This window comes from Parasteatoda tepidariorum, chromosome 10 (assembly GCF_043381705.1).
Source record: "Parasteatoda tepidariorum isolate YZ-2023 chromosome 10, CAS_Ptep_4.0, whole genome shotgun sequence".
In the NCBI taxonomy this organism is placed as follows: domain Eukaryota; kingdom Metazoa; phylum Arthropoda; class Arachnida; order Araneae; family Theridiidae; genus Parasteatoda; species Parasteatoda tepidariorum.
The window spans coordinates 2,404,232-2,422,843 of NC_092213.1; the positions used below are offsets into that span (position 1 = coordinate 2,404,232).

Below are 18,612 nucleotides of genomic sequence, written 5' to 3' on the forward strand. Positions count from 1 at the left end.
GAACTAACACTCGATTGCGTTACAAGGGGTGGAAAACCAATTACACAGCAAGGGGATTCTAAACCATGATCTGTCTACCACTGAGGATGTTTTATGTCAGCTTTGTGGTCTGTGCGAGCCCGCAGCAGAATTCGTATCAATCAACTACCATTGGGATTTAATCCTGTGTCCTCTCCTCACGAGGCATCATCATTTGACATGTTAAAAAAAAATTGAGGTGATGGGGCATAAAGTTAAATGATTTCTGCTTAGTGGTCCGTAAATATCAAAGATCCGTGAGACCACGGTAGACCACTGCTAATCCACATTTAGAGGTGTTGCAATATGAAAAAACTACCACTTTAAAATTAAATCAAAAAATTATATGAATAAAGCTTGTGACACAATTAAAACTTCTTTCTGGAGTTCTTTTCTTCGGTATAAAAAAAATAAACTAACTTTGAGACTCTATATTGGAATTACGGATTTAATTTGACATTATAATGGGTGCTAAAGTTATTAGTGTGTTTTTATCGATCCTACTAAAGAACTTCAAATGCATTTTTTTTTCCATTTATAATAAATAAAAACATTTTTCTTCTCTTTGAAAACATGGACTTGAAATTCAAAACTGTAATAATTGAGTGGAATTTTGAATAATAAATAATACTAACAACAAAAAAGAGAATTAAAAAGAAACTACTAACTAAAATAATTAGATTACTTTATTTGAAAAGTAAACATAACCTTAAAAATAGCAGAAATACAGCGCTTATTATTAATTATTTACAAATATGCTCTTTGGCAATACAATTTCCAACTGAGCAGAATGGATATTTTGAAAAATGTAAAACATGTTTCTTTCATTCCAATCATTAAAACATTATTTAACAGTTTCATGACTTGTGTAATTATACATTTATCACTTGGGATGCACAGCCTTTCTCGGAACAGGACTGTGGAAAAATGATGCATTCAGTTTTTATGCCAGTAAGCAATAAAAACATCAATTTATCTAAATTTGCCACTAATGCTGTATAATTAAAACCTCAAATATATATTTTTTTAAAAATGTGCTTACTTTCAAAGTAAAGAAAAGTTGCATTTTTCACATGCTCTTTTTTCACACATAATTTAATATAGCGTTTGTCCTAAATTAAACTATATCATAACAAACTTTATCAAGCCCAAAAAAGGAAAATAATTTTAGTACTTTTTATAATATATATAAGCTAATTACAACTTTTAAATCATAATATAGTTTGAATAAGATATGCTTGAACATCCACAAATGATCTTAAAATATTCTGCTTTAAGAAATATCCACATGTTTTTAAGAATTGTATTGAAATTTGTTTGAAAAACAATTAGAAGTTATTTTTATACAAGTTATACAGCATTATTTAACAATATTTTTTTCAGCTATATAGTTGTCAGTGCTCACTGACCACTGGAGGGTCACAAGGTTGTGCATGACCACAATGAGATGATTTGATTCTGACAAGTCCTAAACCAAAGCCAAAATAAAATAATTATTTTTTCTTGTCTGATATGGTGTATTTATCATAGTTCTTGGTTGGATCATAGGGTTCCCACCTGGAAGCAGGAAAAATATGCTTGTTTCTTTCATACCAACTACGAAGAAGGACCTTCCCCGCGTGGGATTCATCTTTTTCAACTGTTGCGTCACTCACAAGGCGAACGTCGTCATGGACATCAAAGCTGAAGAGGGGACCACTTTTTCCTCTCGCTTTTGTTACAATAAAATCATAGAATGTGTAATGATGAGGGATTATCAAGTCCTCTTTTACGTACATCAACTGATCCCCTGTGACTGCTCTCAGTTCGTGAAATTCCTTCCTTAACACTTCTAGGCATTTCTATAGAAAAGAATTCAATTTATTTCACATAATTTAATTTACAATTTCAAAATATTACTTCTGGTGTCATTCAAAGCAATAGGGCAAAATTAGGAAATTTTGCCACTAGTGGTTAGCTGTAGAATTTTTAACAGTAGCCCCTTTTCTAAAAATTGAAAATACAAAAAAAATAAAAACTTCTGATATTAATAATATTATTTCTTTTGAAGTATTCCTTAAAATAGGGTCGTTTTTAAAAGGGAAAATAATTATAAAATCTAATATAAAATAAAGCAATCTTCAGAATATTATAAAAAATTAATATAATAATTGCATATTTATTTAAAATAATAATAATACTAACTAAATGCACATGAAAGCTTTATACATGAGAAACGTTTCAATGAAAAAATGGGTGACTGAGTGGCAACTGGCAAACAATTTTTTAATCGCTCTGCAGAGGATCAAAATTGCGATGGCATGTCATTGGATCATCCTCAGGGATATTTCCCATACTGTCACCAATAGCCCATTGTGGAGCTCCAGTGAGACATAAATAAAATACTTACTTACCTAGCCATTCATTTTGATCTATATTCCAAGCAGCCATGCCAATTTTCAATTGATGTTTATATTTTAGTAAAAATATCTATGAGATGATCAGTTGTCATCAGAATTTCACATGAAAATTTATCTCAATCTACAGATTTCATTGAAAAAGTGATCAATATAATAAAATATCTTACACGCAATATTTATGAAAAGTTACAATAAAAATTCGTTTCTTCAGATGTCGATCTGCTACAGGGAAGATTACCTATCTCTTTTTCACTTAAATAGCGACAGCAATTCAATTTTATGAAAGTAATGCACCCAAATTTCTATTCAATAAAATATATTATTTTTACTTAATAAAATATATATATCCAAGACATTCAAAATCACGCATAAAATGTTGCTATATTTTGATTCATTTTTAATGTACTTTTAACAAAGTAATTCCATATTGATAGATGCAAAGAGTTAGTCTGTCACACTAGAATTGCTCATTTTACACAGGGAGCGTAGCCAAACTTTTTGACAAAAAATAAGCACCTTTTAAGCACTCAAAAAATATTTTAAAAATTTTATAATTAGGACATGTGCAATCAGAAAAATGTTTTCTTCTTATAGTTGAAAGTTCTTCATATATACATTAATAAAATGCAAAATAATTTTCTAAGACTATAAATGATCATGATAAAATAACTAGTTTCTGACAAAGAACTCTTTTCTTGATTATATTAGCCACCATAAAAGTGAGAAAAAAAATCTCATTTTTAAAAAAAAAAAATTAAGCACTTTATAAAAACACCCAATGAAAAAAGCACCTTTAAGGGTTTTTAAAACGTGAAAATAAGCACCTTTAAACACTTTTTAAAATTGCTACGCACATTGTTACAGTCCTGGGTGTAATCATTATTCATCAAAAGAAAAAAAAACTATAAATTCTTCATGTTTAAATTTTTTTAAATAAATTATTGAATCAATATTATGCTTTAAAACTATTAATTATGCCTTTTTTGTACCAAGTGATGCAGTTTCAAGACTCTATAATTTACAATCAGAGAATTATACTAATTAGCAAAACAGGGTTTCCATTCAATTTCAGAAAAAAATTATAAAATATGTTAGGAATTATCATTTAGTACAGTAAGCATTAAAATAAATCAGATAGACAATAAATAAATTTTGATAAGTCATTCGAAAAATTGATATTTTTCTGATGAAAAATAATAAAACCTGTTATCTACCATTCTTTGGTACCGTAAGCATTTGAATAGATCAGATAGACAATAAATACTTTTTTAAACATAAATTATTTAGTATTTGTAATGACTTCTCAAATATTTGTAATAAAATAGCTAGCAAATAAGTTCAAAATTACCAATAGGAATTGATAAATACTGTGGCCCTTTTTCATTTTCACACTTCTTCTATGACCAGAACCATCCCAATAGCTGAAAGTAATCTCAATTTCTTCATTTTTTAATTTTTCTTGCTTTTGGACCCACTCCTGAAAAAAACAAATCAAGAACTACAGAAAAGTATTATGTTGGTCATGATCCAACAATAAAATATGTTTCAAGTCTTTTTAACAACTAGATAAAATACATTGTATACAAACATGTGATGTCATGGTCAAAATGGTACTAAAAACAAAAAAGTAATCGCAAAATATTTTATTACATTATGTATATACATATTTCTTTTTTTGAAAAAATCAAGGAGCTAAAAATATGGTCGAGAAAACCAGATAGATTTTAATAATTTCAAAATAATTTTACATTTGAAATATTTCACTTTAAATTAATTTACTATTCACAATTTTTTTAAAGAAAACTTTTTGCTCCAGGAATTGACATAATAAAATCATTAGCATGCACACATTACTTATAGAATAAATTCCATTAATAGGATTTGAATTTTTTTTTTAAAAAGATAAAAAAATTAGTTTTAATTTTTTATCTAATACCACAATACATTAAGAATATTTTCCCAAAGTTTTAAGTTAACCCAATATAAACAGAACTAAGAGAGAGAAAATGCTTTTGAAAATTTCTTTAGACTAAGTCAATTTAATTGTTCAAAAAATACTTTTTATCTTTCAATTAACCAGAAATTTGTTTTTTTCTCTGTCTCTGTTAGTATATGATATAATTCGACCAAATAACCTTCTGGTAACAAAGTTCTAAGCAATGTCTGTTATATATTCATTACTTTATATAATGTTTGATTACTACAGAGCATATGGGATACGCAGATGCTAAGTGCAGTGACTAAGCCTTAAATTGCATATTACAAAGTTACTGTCTTAAAGTTCAACAGTTAACGAAAATTAAAAACATCAAATATAAACTTTGTCCCTGCAGCAGAATTTTTTTGAGCTATCTGCGACAAAACTCTCTAGCACTAACATCTTTCTGCACCTTTAATAATAACAAACATACATGTTACTAATTTAAAATAACAAAAGTGTGGTTGTAGTGTATCCACCACTACAAAAATACAATTCCAATTCACTAGTATATAAGACATGTTAACTCGATTCTATGAGAGGGTACCTTTGCATAGATGAAGGTTGGCATGGTCGATAAATACTAGCCCCACACTAGGCGACCTGCGAACGTGATGTGAACACGCCTAACTTGACAGTAATGACCACTTTGATCTGAACACCCCTACTTCGATGGATGATCCACATTGAACAGTTGACTTGCTACTTGTAACTGCGACATTATCCACCTCCTCGCGCTGTTGCTACTCAGTCTCAATCACACACAACGTATTCACACGACTGCTAATGGCAACACAGGAGCGACCATGACCGTGAACTTAATACAACTCTCACAATCAGCACACAAAAGTACAGTGATCTTAATACAGCTCTCCCTGCTTCTCACAAAACAGCAATGAATCAACTGGTGCTATCCGTTCATCAAATTCCATCATAGATATAATTCTGGTGGGGGAGTACTGTAGTGTATCTACCACTAAAAAATACAATTCCAATTCACTAGCATATAAGACATGTTAACTTGATTCTATGACAGGGTTCCTTTTCATAGATGAAGGTTGACATTGTCGATAACAAATCTCACCACAACTGTGTTTACAAAAGAAAAAACTATATATATATAGTTTTTTTTTTTTAACTGAACATGTAATAATTTTTTATTCTAATATTATGGGTGATATTCTCGCATTTTGTTGGGGTGGAAACGCACGTACTATTTACTTCTTCACATTTTGTAAATAATCATCACATTAAAAAAAATTATGAAATATCATGCAATCCGTGGTAGTAATTTCTAAAAAAAAGGACAAAAAAAATATCGACGACAAAATTACGTAAATCGGACTCCTCAAAGCGTGCTTCGTTTCGAGATTAGGCTGTTGTAATAAATAATATCGTATAAAAAATATCAGACTTAAAAACTATGGAGAAATCAACAGCAATAACTGCCAGAAATTCAATAATTATTGCCTTAAAAAGTAATTACTCAAATGCACAATTTGAATTTTCTAGATTGCATGAAACATATGGGGATATTTGGAATCCTCGTGAAAATCTATACCAATAAAAATTCCAAAAGTATAACCGAAACATTACATTGATTTAGGATACTATTGACGTAAATTTAGTGTGCCAAAGGTGACTATCTAAATGCATGATTCAAATATTACGTGCAGATTTCTGTAGAAAAGAAAAGTTTTTTTTTTTCACTTTTCAAAAGAGAAATCTTTCTGCAAGAATTCTGTAACGTTCTGCGATAAAGTCGCCGTGTTGCTGCGACTCTGCCACAGAAACTTTGTAGCAGAATGTGTTAAAAGCATTTTAAAGAATTTCAGAAAATCAGCTTTAAAATGTAAAAAACCATGAGATGGCTCTTCTTTAAACAACTTCATTCAGTAGATTTATAAAAAATAATGTTCTAATAAACAATTAGGGTGCACTTCAATCAGGAAAAATTTATGTTCTGAGAATTTAACTTTACATACTCTTCGACTCAGACATTATAATTATATTGACAAACTAAAAATTAAATATAAATCAAATTAAATTTAACAAAAAAATTATTAAAAATTATAAAAAATTATTTAAAAAATGTATACCTGACGAAGTTCTTCACGTAATTTTCGTTCTTCTTCCTCTCTTTCTCTATCAGGTAAAAAGCTAGTGTCCACATCTGGATTTTTAGTAATTTTCTTCTTTTTTATAGCAGGCTCTAAATTGCTGTTGTCCGAATCTGATAAAGTTTTTACGTCTTTACATGACGAAACACTTTCCTCTTCTTCACTACATTCTTCTTCTTCCTCATCATCCATTCGAAAAGAAAGAGCTGCAATCTATATTTTTAAAAGAAAAATTGCGTTACAAGTCTGAAATGTATAAAGGGTGCTCGAAAATTGGTCGAAGAAATTGAGAGATGAGATAAAAGTCTCCAAGAGGGTGAAAACTTACCATAAAAAATGGGGTCACAAATAATGTTAAGAGGATAAAAATGGCAAACAAAAAAAAAACACGAGCAGGCTAAAAATCTAGAGGAGGTCAGTTGGGGTTTGACTTACCTGCATTAAGCGCTCATATTCTGTTTGCTTTCAGGTCTTTATGACGCTTTTAGGCCATTGTAGACTATACACAGCAGGTACCACTTCAAACAACTCATGTAATCATCATCATCATCAATGGCTCGTCCGCCCAGGGTGGGCCTTGGGATTCTCAAGAAGTTTTTTTCAGGCTAACCTTTTTCCTGCTAGCATTTTCCAATCTTTAACTTTTAAGATCAAAAGGATCTTTTCTGGGCCATCTACTCATCTCAAATTCGACCTGCCTCTTTTTCGTATGCCAAGTGGTCAGGCATTGAAAACTCTTTTTGTGGTACTGTCTTCATCCATTCTGATAACGTGGCCGGCCCATTTTATAACTCATGTAATAACTAATAAAATACATCAGTCTGCAATTAACAAGTTTAGAGTATCTTTAGTCATTGTTTTCCATCATGATATCCAAACCAGTTTGGGATTCTTTCACACTTTTAATGTGATCTATGATTTACACAGAAAGTTTCCATCCTCTTAATGCCTTTTATCTTCACTCTGAATATATTGGGCGAATTTTGGAGCACTTCGAATAAAACAATTTTACAGTAGACTCTTGTATAAAACAAAAATACAGTAGACAAAAATAAAGAAAAGGAAGGTAAAAAAGTTTGAATTAATGAAGATAATAATTACCATGAAATTACTAATAATTTTAATGATGATTTACTTCAGTTGAAAATTATTGCAATAAACTAGAAATTCATAAACATTCAGCTATGTGTGAAAAGGTTGGGGCAATGTAATGATGAACCACAGTTTCAATTTGCACAAAGAAGTGTTTTCTAGGGAAAAGTAGAACACAATTCTCATGCAGGCAAATATGATGTTTTTTGTGCTGTTATCAAGTGGAAAGTCCGAAAAGCAGGTGGTAATAGGTCAACCTATTTAAATTAAGTGCTTTAATCAGTTTGCTTTGAGGCATTGGGGATCAACATCCGCGTGTGAGTGAATATTATATCCAACAGGTAATCTCTATGTAACACTCCTAAGAAAGCAGGTTGGATGCACGGAACCTCTGTACTTATCTGATCTCAATCTGTGTTACTGTTTTCTAAGGGGTCACCTTAAATCACTACTTCATGAGATGCTTGTGGACGCATCAGAGGGTCACAGAGTGCATATTTGTTGTTGCTTTGACACACATCAAAAGTAATGACATCAGCAAGAGCCATTTCAAACAATTCTTATAGTTATCTTTCATAGTTGTTTTCCAACGCGTCAAAACTTGCATGTTTTATTGCGAATATCATCCTCTTAAAGTGATTTGCGATTTATGGTTAATATTTTTTGGCTCAGGTGCCTCTAATACTCCCCCTGAGTCTGTTATTCTAATTTTAGAGCATCCAATACTCATGGTAAGATTCTTTTAAATCAAGATTAAATTATTGATATACCAATGGCTGCAATTGTTTAAGAAGTGGTAGAAAGTTAGCTAAGTTTATAGCAGTGATTCTCAACCTTTTTTTTGTGGTGGCACACTTTTAACGATTTTGAAATTTGACGGCACAAAATGAAAAAAAAAATTAGTTTAAAAGTTGCTTACTTACCTATAATACACTGTGTTAAATAGTTTGTGATTATAATTTTGAATGCGGTATAAAATAATGTGCACTACAAAAGCACGTTTATTAAGGGATTAATTAGTTCTTTCGACCCATTTTTTGTTAGTGAGTAACAGTTATTTATTTTTTTGCTAGTTATTAATTGTAAGCTTATTTTTTGTTAGTTATCCTTTGTTAATTTGTTTTCATAACTATTTATTGCATAGCTTACTTTAATGATTAGCTTTTATTCCCGTTTGAAAGTTAATATTTAGCTTGCGTTCCTTTGTTAATTAATAATTTTAATAGTCATTCAATTTCCTACTTAAAATTTCAACTTTTTTTAAAATTGTCAAAGAGAATTTAAATACTTCCTTCTTATTTTAACTTATTTTGAGATTGTCAGAGACAAGACAATCGCTGACAAAGATGTTCACGCGGCTAAAGCGTGGAAAAATTATAAAAAGTATATATATATAAATATATATATATATGCTTTTTTTTAATTTAAACTTTACTCGTAATAAAAAAAAAGCATTATAATTTTTATTGTATCATTTCCAATATTTGGCGGAACATTTTAAGAATTTGGCGGCACACAAAAGCGCGGCGGCACAGTGGTTGAGAATCACTGGTTTATAGAGCAATAAATTAGCAAAATAAAAAAGGGGATGATAAATAAAAGGTGTTAATGTATTGTTTATCAGTAAAGATTCACATAGGCAAAGTGAAGAGCAGACAATATATATGGAAAAGAAAATGGAAAAAAATAAGGTTCACACTAGCAATGAAAATTTAGTGACGCAAAAAAATCACCTCAGTTTTTTTTTTAGTGATCTATAAATAGAAAATGTTAAAAATTTTTATACTATACAACTAGTTATGAGTATGTCTTAGAAATTTTTTTTATTATACGTTAACAAGGCACGACTCTCAAATCACATTTTAGAGCAATCACTTTTTTACGTCCCCTATTCATGATAATTGCATCTTAAAACCCTAACGTTTTTTAGTGTTTGTCTCCACGTGAAATTTTACACCTAGATATTTTTAATTACGACGTTTTTGCTTTCTAATTTCAGTTTTATCGTTAATTCATATGGTTTTTTTTTTTAAAGTTGCCATCTTAGCAGTTATTTGCTATAGATCTCCACACGGTTTTTAAAACATAGACTTTTTATATATATTAACGATATGATTATCTCAAATCAATCGGTTGAGTAATCAGTTTTTGATTCACTCAATTTGTAATGGTTTTACTGTAAATCCTGGTTTTGTTGATCATATTTTTGGCATATTTCTTTTTTCTTTTTTTTCAAACAATAATATAAGAGGCATAAAAAATGTAAATATTTCAAACAACACATTTGTCTCCCATGGTTATGATTCTGGTAACATTTTTTAATGACTTAGTAACAAATGTCACTTTGTCCCCATATAGGCAAGAACCTTAGAAAAATTCAACCACCAATTATTATTATTTCACTAAAATTTTTTAATTTTTTCGATAATTAGAATTTTTTTTTTACATTCACTTTCAGTTTAAATCAAGAAGGTTTGACTTTAATACAATAATTGATAACTAAAATGTTTTTAAAAGATATTATATGTGAAATATAGTTTTTCAATTTAAAGCTTTTTTACAAAAATTACAAAAATAAATAAATGAAAAAAGAAAATTGAAGACAATGTTATTGTTGTTGTTGTCATAGGCCATTAAGGCAAGGGGTGGGATTGTTTTTTTTTCTGAAGTGCCATCTATAGCCAATAATTCGATTTTTGTCACACCTGTTTATAAGGCGGACCCATTCGCTTATCCATAGATCGTAATTTTGACCTGAACCACAGAATGATCAATCTCCAGTTCAGTAATCCCAGAGGTATAATTTGCTATGGAAACGGAAAACTTTGTGACCCAATGGATTTAACGTGCACCAGTCACCATTTACGAAACGGGGAGTCTTCGGTCAAGACAATGTTGATTAATCAAACTTAGAATTGTAAACAAAAAATTTGCAAACTTGTCTTTTTTGTCTTTCTTTGGCTTCTTGCTTTTCCCTCATTTCTTTCTGCCTCTGCAATTCTTTCTCGTGTTGTTTCTGAGCTAATTGTCTTTCTCTTTCTTTGACTACATCTTCCTGCTTAGCCTGTAAAAAAGCACAGAATTTAATTACATATGTCACAGATTGTTAAGAACTATATTTTTAGAGAAAAAAGTTCTTCATTTGATACACAACTCACAAATAAACTACTTAAATTGACTATATTATTTAAAAAAATTTGCTTTGTATATAATTAAAAATTTACTTTTTCAGAACAGAATTTGAAATAAATATTTTTAACTTGCAATTTTATAGCACATTATGGGAATTTTATAATTTTGTAAGAAAAGGTTTAATAAAAAAATTTTTCAGAAAGAAAAAAACATAATATTTTTTTCATATAATCAAAAAGATATTCAATATACCATGTTAAATTAAGTTGCAGATTTGACGTCATTCATTTGCATTTTCATATATTTATCGAACTTTTAATAGATTAGAAAAAATCTTTTTAATTATCTTCAGAAAATCTTTTTAGCAAAATATACTGTCATAATTAAATTTAGAATATATACAAAATCAATAAAGTCACATTGGTCAGAATAGAAGAAATCCTTTTATCTTTGGAGTATCTTTGAAAAAAATAAACATACAGTTGAACTCTCATTATCAAATGCGACACTTTGTTTTATAGACACCCTTTTTGATGAATGTTAAAAAAGTTCTGACAAATATTGCTCCTAGTTACATTGTGATTTAAATAAAACTTAAGAAATTTAACTGGTGACAAATATGTAACAAACAAACACTAAACAAAATGAAAAATCACATTTTTATTAAGTTAAATATAAAAAGTCTTCATGAGTACTTTTCATCTCCCTCATAAAAAAAAATTAAACATGGAATTTTTTTATTTGAATAAACATTCATATTAATATTTCAGTTAAAAATTCTAATAGGTTCATTTGACAGATGAGCATCATAGAAGATATACTTTAGTATGTAAGTATATGCAACTAAAACTTTTGAAATGATAAATTATCAAATTGAATCTTAGCAACGAAACTTTTCCAATATTTTTTCTTTTTTAATCAAACATAAATCAGATAACCACATGGAATTTTTAATAATATTAAAATGTATATTATTTTGTAGGGGTGAAACTGATAAAAAAATATTAAAATCATTAAACTGTATTTATATATGTATATATTTAAAAAAAAGCATGTTTTACTTAAAAAAAATTTGGAAAATTGGTACAATAATACAATAACAATTGTTTAACAAAATTGATTTGGCTTTCATAAAATACTATTCATTAAAATATTGAGTATTATGGTGCTGAAACTATAAATGACACACAAATAAAGTTTTATTCATAATATCATCAACTTCTTTGTAATTACCTTCATTTCATCGAGTGTCACTAAACCAATGGTACTCGATTTCAGCTGCTGTTCAACTGCATCATAATGAGCAGCAAATTTGTTTTCAATATCAGACAATTTCATTTCTTCTTCAATTTTTCTTTTTCTATGTTCCAATTCTTCTAGAGCTTTTTCTCTCTTTTTTTTCAATTGTAAAGCCCTGCCAGCTTCACTGGCTGCACCTTTATATAAGGCCATGGTCTAATCAGGTATTCCTAAAATGAAATTAGTTATATGTTTAAATGAAACTAGAGAAAGAAAATAATTGTATTTTCCATTTTACCAGTACATACAATAAAATCGCCTAAGCAAACTCACCAAATGCCAATAAATTCAATTTTTATAAGGAAAAGCTATTTAAAAAAATAAATAAATTAGTTGAATTTACTTGAAAAAAAATAGTACCAAAACTTTTATTTATACATATAGAGAAAAAAAAAGAATTATTTAAGAGAGTGCTGATTTTAATATGATTTAATAAACCATTTGTAGCTATTTTACACAGACTTTAGATAGCTCACTTAATTTTTAACTACAGTTGAATTCCTCATTGTTATTTTGATAATATGAATTACAATATCTTCTGACCACTTACGTAATTTTTTTATGATATGTTAATGCTTATTAAGTGCAGAAATGCAGTAATTTGCCTGATGAAATAAAATTGAATGGAATACTGCTGTGTGATAACTGAGCAATTCTTAGATAGTTTTCCATAGTTACGTATGTAATTTTTTACAATAATGTTAAATTTTTCTGTTAGTATATGCTTATTGAGTATCAATAATACATAAAAGGTTTAAATTCCAAATAATAGATTTCAATGATTTTCTTTTTAATTAAAGAAAAAAAAGTTTCAATATATTTAGTTGCATGAAGATTAACTTTAACATTCTAAACACAATTAACTTTTTAACAATTGTAGTTCATAAAAGCATATAAAATAAAAAAAATTACTGAACAAATTAAAAATATTTCAATTTTTCAGAAATTTAATTTTTAACTAAGCTTAATTATATACACTATTTTAAATTTAACAATATTTTGACCTTGCTTCTATAGACTTAAGTATTAGATAAATATTTATTTATCTACAATTATATTTGTGAAATTTTATCTTTATGAATTTTTAATGAGTTAAAAAGTCATAACTCTTTTGAAAGGTAAAGCTCTTTGGATCATCAGATTTTATTCCTTCAATTAAATGTCAATAAAAGTGATATTTAAGAGTATTAAAAGTAAAAAAGTGGAGAGTTGTTTAAATAACAAAATGTCATTAAAATCCCTTGTTTACATAAAAAGAATGCTAAATAAAACAATGAAGATTTGATGAGCGGGGATATGTTCTCTTATGTTTGAGAGTGTTACTGAAATTTCAAAACTAAAATTATGTCTACAAATAAAAATTATTTTTGTGATATTACTTATTTTTAAATTATATCAAGAAATTTTTACATTAATGGCATATAATTGCACTATACTTTTATAAAAGCAGGTCAGCAACTTTATGAAATATGCTCTAAATACTCTAATGGAGTATAAATTTCGAAAATGAATATAGAAAAGTTCCGTTAAATATTCACTTAAATAATATAATTTAAAAAAAATCTTTGTAGACGCCGATTCAACAATTTTTCTAGAAAGCACTAAGTAGTTGTTGTTGTTGTTGTTATTGACAGAAAGACAGGATCAGTTCATTTTCTGGAAACTTTTTATTTGCTAATAAATTTTGCATACAGCTTACTTTTAAGCAGTTATTTTTAAAACAAATTTAATTGAAAATTTTTTTACAGTGAAGCATTTAAGATTAAATAAAAATTCAAAACCTATTTTTTGTAACTCATAAACACTCACTTTTTTCCCGAAAGTACATTTAAATTATAAAAATAAATGAATCGTTTTACGTCGAAAATCAGTTCCAAGGCTGAACTGTTTTTGTTTTGTTTCTATAATTTTTCCCGCGCATTTTGTAAAGGAGGGAATGGGAAATAATCATTTGTTTTAGATAGATATATGTTTAACTAAAATTTAAATTATTTTATTGAATTGAATGTTTTAGCTTTGTCAATATATATTTCCATTATTTAAGAGATGGACGTCACAATTGATGAAATAGCGGAACAATTAGATGAATTTTGCATGTCTGTTCAAGATGAAGAAATATTACGAAAACGTAATACAGCAATTTCTAGTTTTTTCTTCTTTTTTAAATTAGTAATAGCTGATTTCAGTTCATATTGTTTACTAATGATATCGGTGAAATTATTTTATTGATAAATTTGTCTCGTATAATCTTTGACATCAGACTATCTATTAATTGAACTTTTTTTTTTTTTCTCTTCTTAATATAGGGTTTGAAGTCCTCCTATAAATTCTATATTTCCTAAATATATATTTTAAAATCTTAAGAAACACCCTATTCTGTCTTATCTTATCAAAATAGTCCTAAAAATCCTATTTTTTCCTACACATCGATGCCGTCACGTTATTCTGTTCATATACAATTATAGATGTAAAATACATGTTTTTTTTATAAATTGGGGTAAATACTCAAAATTCGTATATATTTGGATATTCATGAATTTCTTAGAAAATTGAATGGTTATATGTTTACAATATTACATATATTTAAGATTGTTAAGTTTTGCCTATATCGTTAAGGGTTAATTAATTATTTACTTTAAGAAGAAAAAATTATTAATAAAATTTTAATTGTTATTAAAATTTTGAGAAGAAAAATTTTTTCAGTTGAACATCTAGATTATTGAAATCATAGTGCTTTAGTTCTTGCAGTTTAATTCTCCTTGAATTCTAATTTCTATTTATAATTCACAATATTTGTGGTTTTAAACTAGGAAAATTTTGCCAGAAATATATTTTTGAAATGCACAAACTATTTGTTCATTAAATAATTCATTTTAGACAGTTATGCATGCAAAACTTTTCCTGCATATGAATATAACATAATTCTTTCTCTGATCTTCTTAGTTGTGATATCTTTCTGAATAATAATGATGCCTATTTGATTACAACTTAAATTAAATAAATATTTTCAGTATTTTCTTGTAAATATTTTCAGTTTTTGTATAATCATTACTCATTGATTTAAAAAAAAAACGGAATTTATTATTAATATGATTTTAAGAGAGGTATACTCACTTGAATATTTCAATATTTATGCATGTAAAGTTTAAATGGGATAGAGAAGCTTTTGTCTTAAAAACAGTTCTGGGGAATAAAATAACTTATTTTAAAATCATGTTTCACTTTATAGAATTACTCAATCGAGAATGTATGCATCAAGAATTATTTATTACCTTAATATCATTATAAATAATAATTAACTAAGTCAATAATAAAGTGGTGAAATTTAGTTTTTTCACTTTATTCCCAATTTTTAAGAGAATTTAAATTTCATAATTCTTGCAAAAATAATGAAAAAATATTTTTTTTTGTCACTTTTATGTATATCATCTATAGTTTTTAATGGAAAATAAATATGTTTTTCATAAATTAACTGCTATAAACTTTAGTCTGATTAGCATTTATTGAATAAGAATGTATATAACAAAAGCATGCAAATAAATATTAATTAATCTATAGCAAATTTATTTGTATTAAATATCTTTCATTCCTAACTGTTATAACTATAAAATAATACTTGATAGATTTAATAATCATAAAGTTTATCTACGTTAATTTTTTAAATAAATAAATGTTTGAGGAGTAAAATTTTATTTATTAAAAATTAATATAAACAATTGAGGTACATGTTTGCACTTTAATTTTATTATATTTATACTTTAAGTTAATTTTTGAAATTGACAAAACTTATCTCTAAAAACTCATGAAATGTTTCATATCACTCATTACAAGATGTATTATTATAAATCGCAAAATATTTTAATTTGAAAAGAATTTAATTTAAATTTAATACTGTAAATTTAGTTTAAAACTTGGAACAATGGCGGTAAAATTTATTGCAGTTCAATTTTAGTTATTACATTATTGTAATTATATTTAAAAAAATCAACATAAAGTAATAATTCTAGTAATCTTGTATTTATCCAAAAAAATCGTGTATAAATTGTTGCTTCTATCCCAGATAATATTTGATGTAAAACATATTTGTTTTGAGTCCCCTAATAACTTTTAACTTCAAATAATTTTTTTTATTTTATTGATACTTGTATTATACTAATATTTCAAAAAAAGATGCACTTATTCTCTTTAGTGGAGGATATTATGTTTAGACAAATCATGTTTAGAAAAGTTATGATTACTTTAAATAAAAATAAATCAATATTTATAACTGAGTTGTCACTTTCAGGAAATCGCCATAACTTCGCAGAGATACTGAAACAACAATCTCCCCTAAGCTTCTAAAAAGTTTAAATTATCTTATCAAAGCTGATAAAATATCTGATTCGATTTTTTTTCACCTAGTTAATTTCACCTTTTTAACTGTTAAAAAATATGCAATCGGCATGTTAAGTTTTGATTTTAAATATTTCCATCCTAACTCTGTCTTTTATTTTCAGTTAAGGAGCTTTGTTTTGTTTATCATTGTTCAGCTGAGGATATTGTTGCTGAATGGGTATCCTATTGTGTATCAAAAACTGTGAAGAAGGAGTGCATCCCACCCACACTACAACTTCTAGATCAGTTGGATAAAGAAGTACATAAATCCTTTCATTTCATAAATCAATACCAGACAATTCATTAAGTTGAATGTTTAGTAATTCCTACTGCTAAATTGAAAATGTGTTCCAGAGGGGAGTGTAGCGTTTTTAAAAAGTACTTAACGGGTGCTTTTTTTTTCGATTTTCATTTTGTTAAAAACCCTTAAAGGCAGGGGTGTAAAAAAACCCTTGTTTTTCCAGAAAAACCCTACTTGGGTTGGTTTTATTGGGCTTTTCTGGGTTTTATTGAACTTTTCTGGGTTTTTCATGTTTCATTGGAGTTTCTTTTTAAAAGAGAGGGCAGGGATAAGTACCTTATTTTAAAAAAGCTTATTTAAATGTTAACAATTCAGTTTAATTTTATGAATTGACTTAACATATAGGTAATTAAAGTGTAATTTTAATACAAATAAATTGGTGCAAAAGTCTGAAAGTTTCTTCTGACATCACGATACAAAATGTTATATGTACTCACATACATCACCTATTTGAAACTTATTTTTAACACTTTTTATTTATATTTTAATCTTAAAAAATATTGGAGGAATTTTTTTTCTTCTTTTTGGCATGGAAAGCGAATTAAAGGCGCTGACTGATCAATGTCCGTGCAGTCAAATCTAGCCAGCAAGGTCACTCACATGTCCAAAAACAGTTTTTTCACCTTAGGTTCATTTTTTTAGGCTAGACTACATATATATATTTCTATAGAAATCAATTTTAGTAAAAGCCACTTTAGGGTGGGTTTGTGGCATGTATGTTATGCAAATTATTGTTTAATGTTAATGCAGCAATTTAAGTTTCTGATTTATATTATGTTTTTTTATTATTTTTCCCTAGTAACAATTTTACCATGGCCCCAGATGGGCTCAATATTGGTCCTATATGAACATGCACCGAGGGACCAATATTAGGATGTCTAGATTTATAAATATTGGTTCTATATAAGGCCAATATCGGCCTATATACGACCAATGTAAGGCTTATATTGGATGAATAATGATTATAAAATATCAAGTGAATTTGATAACTTGATATCAGGTAAATATTGGTTGCAAAGTGACTATAAACTATCTAGTGAATAGGACTATTCTGTAGAGGGCCAAGATCGGAAAATAACGGCCTTTTAAACTTGAGCCAAGTTTCGTGAATATTGGTCCAATGAGGACCAAAGCATGGGTGCAAGTCTTCTATCCCCAGGACGGATTTCCGTCTTTTGAAAATGTCCGCGGACGGAAGTAAGACGAAAACAAGACTGACTCGAAGACGGAAATCGGAATTTTTTTTTTTCTTTCTGTCCTTAAAAATACTTATTAGGTCTCCGTTATTGGTCTACTTTCTTATGTCCTGTTGTTATTTTATCAAAGGACAGATGAACAGGGTGTATAAAAATCATGATTTTTTTTTAAAAATCAAAAAAATCGGATTTTTTTTATTTTAATCGGATTTTTTTGATTTTAATCATGATTTTTTTATAATTTCAATTCTGTGGACTGTAATCAATTTTGTGTACCATAGATTTAAAGTTATATTGTATTACTATTGTTACTTATGGTATACATTGGAAATAAACATTACTAACCATTATCAACAAAATATTTCTTAATAATTTAAAAGCAAAAGGTGAAATAAGAAATAAACAATAACAAAGTGATTTCAAACTACAAATCAAGAAAGAAATTGTTTATCAAACAATATGTGATAATTATTAATTCTACATCTACAATATCAAATTATGTAAACAATCATTTAATTAGTTTTATTTAAAGATTTAAACATAAGGACTAATTTAGCTGCCTTTTCTACACCCAATTGATTCTGTAGTTTAGTATGTACAAGTCCAAAAGTGGAAAACATCCTCTCTATCCCTGCAGTTGTTCCTTTTGCAGTACATAACAACTGTATTGCATCAAACTCTTTTTGACCTACACAGTTCTTTA

At 27.8% G+C, this 18,612-nt stretch overlaps 1 protein-coding gene across 1 annotated transcript; it reads right to left on the reverse strand.

The window, feature by feature from the left end:
* Positions 1-686: 686 nt before the first annotated feature.
* LOC107451841 (protein FAM50 homolog) lies at positions 687-13,706 on the reverse strand. Its single transcript, XM_016068075.3, has 6 exons — positions 13,475-13,706; positions 11,973-12,208; positions 10,546-10,671; positions 6,495-6,728; positions 3,766-3,894; positions 687-1,859 (listed from the first exon to the last, which is right to left on the reverse strand). The coding sequence occupies exons 2-6, from the start codon at positions 12,189-12,191 to the stop codon at positions 1,512-1,514; spliced, it is 1,056 nt and encodes a 351-aa protein (XP_015923561.2). The 5' UTR covers positions 12,192-12,208; positions 13,475-13,706; the 3' UTR covers positions 687-1,511.
* Positions 13,707-18,612: the final 4,906 nt, after the last annotated feature.

What these genes read in the sequence shown, in the direction of transcription:
- LOC107451841 (XM_016068075.3), bottom strand. Translation starts at nt 12,191, where the DNA reads ATGGCCTTATATAAAGGTGCAGCCAGTGAAGCTGGCAGGGCTTTACAA. An exon ending in TGACACTCGATGAAATGAAG is followed by an intron (nt 10,672 to 11,972) that starts GTAATTACAAAG and finishes GCTTTTTTACAG; the next exon opens with GCTAAGCAGGAAGATGTAGT. An exon ending in AAGAAAGACAAAAAAGACAA is followed by an intron (nt 6,729 to 10,545) that starts GTTTGCAAATTT and finishes TTAAAAATATAG; the next exon opens with ATTGCAGCTCTTTCTTTTCG.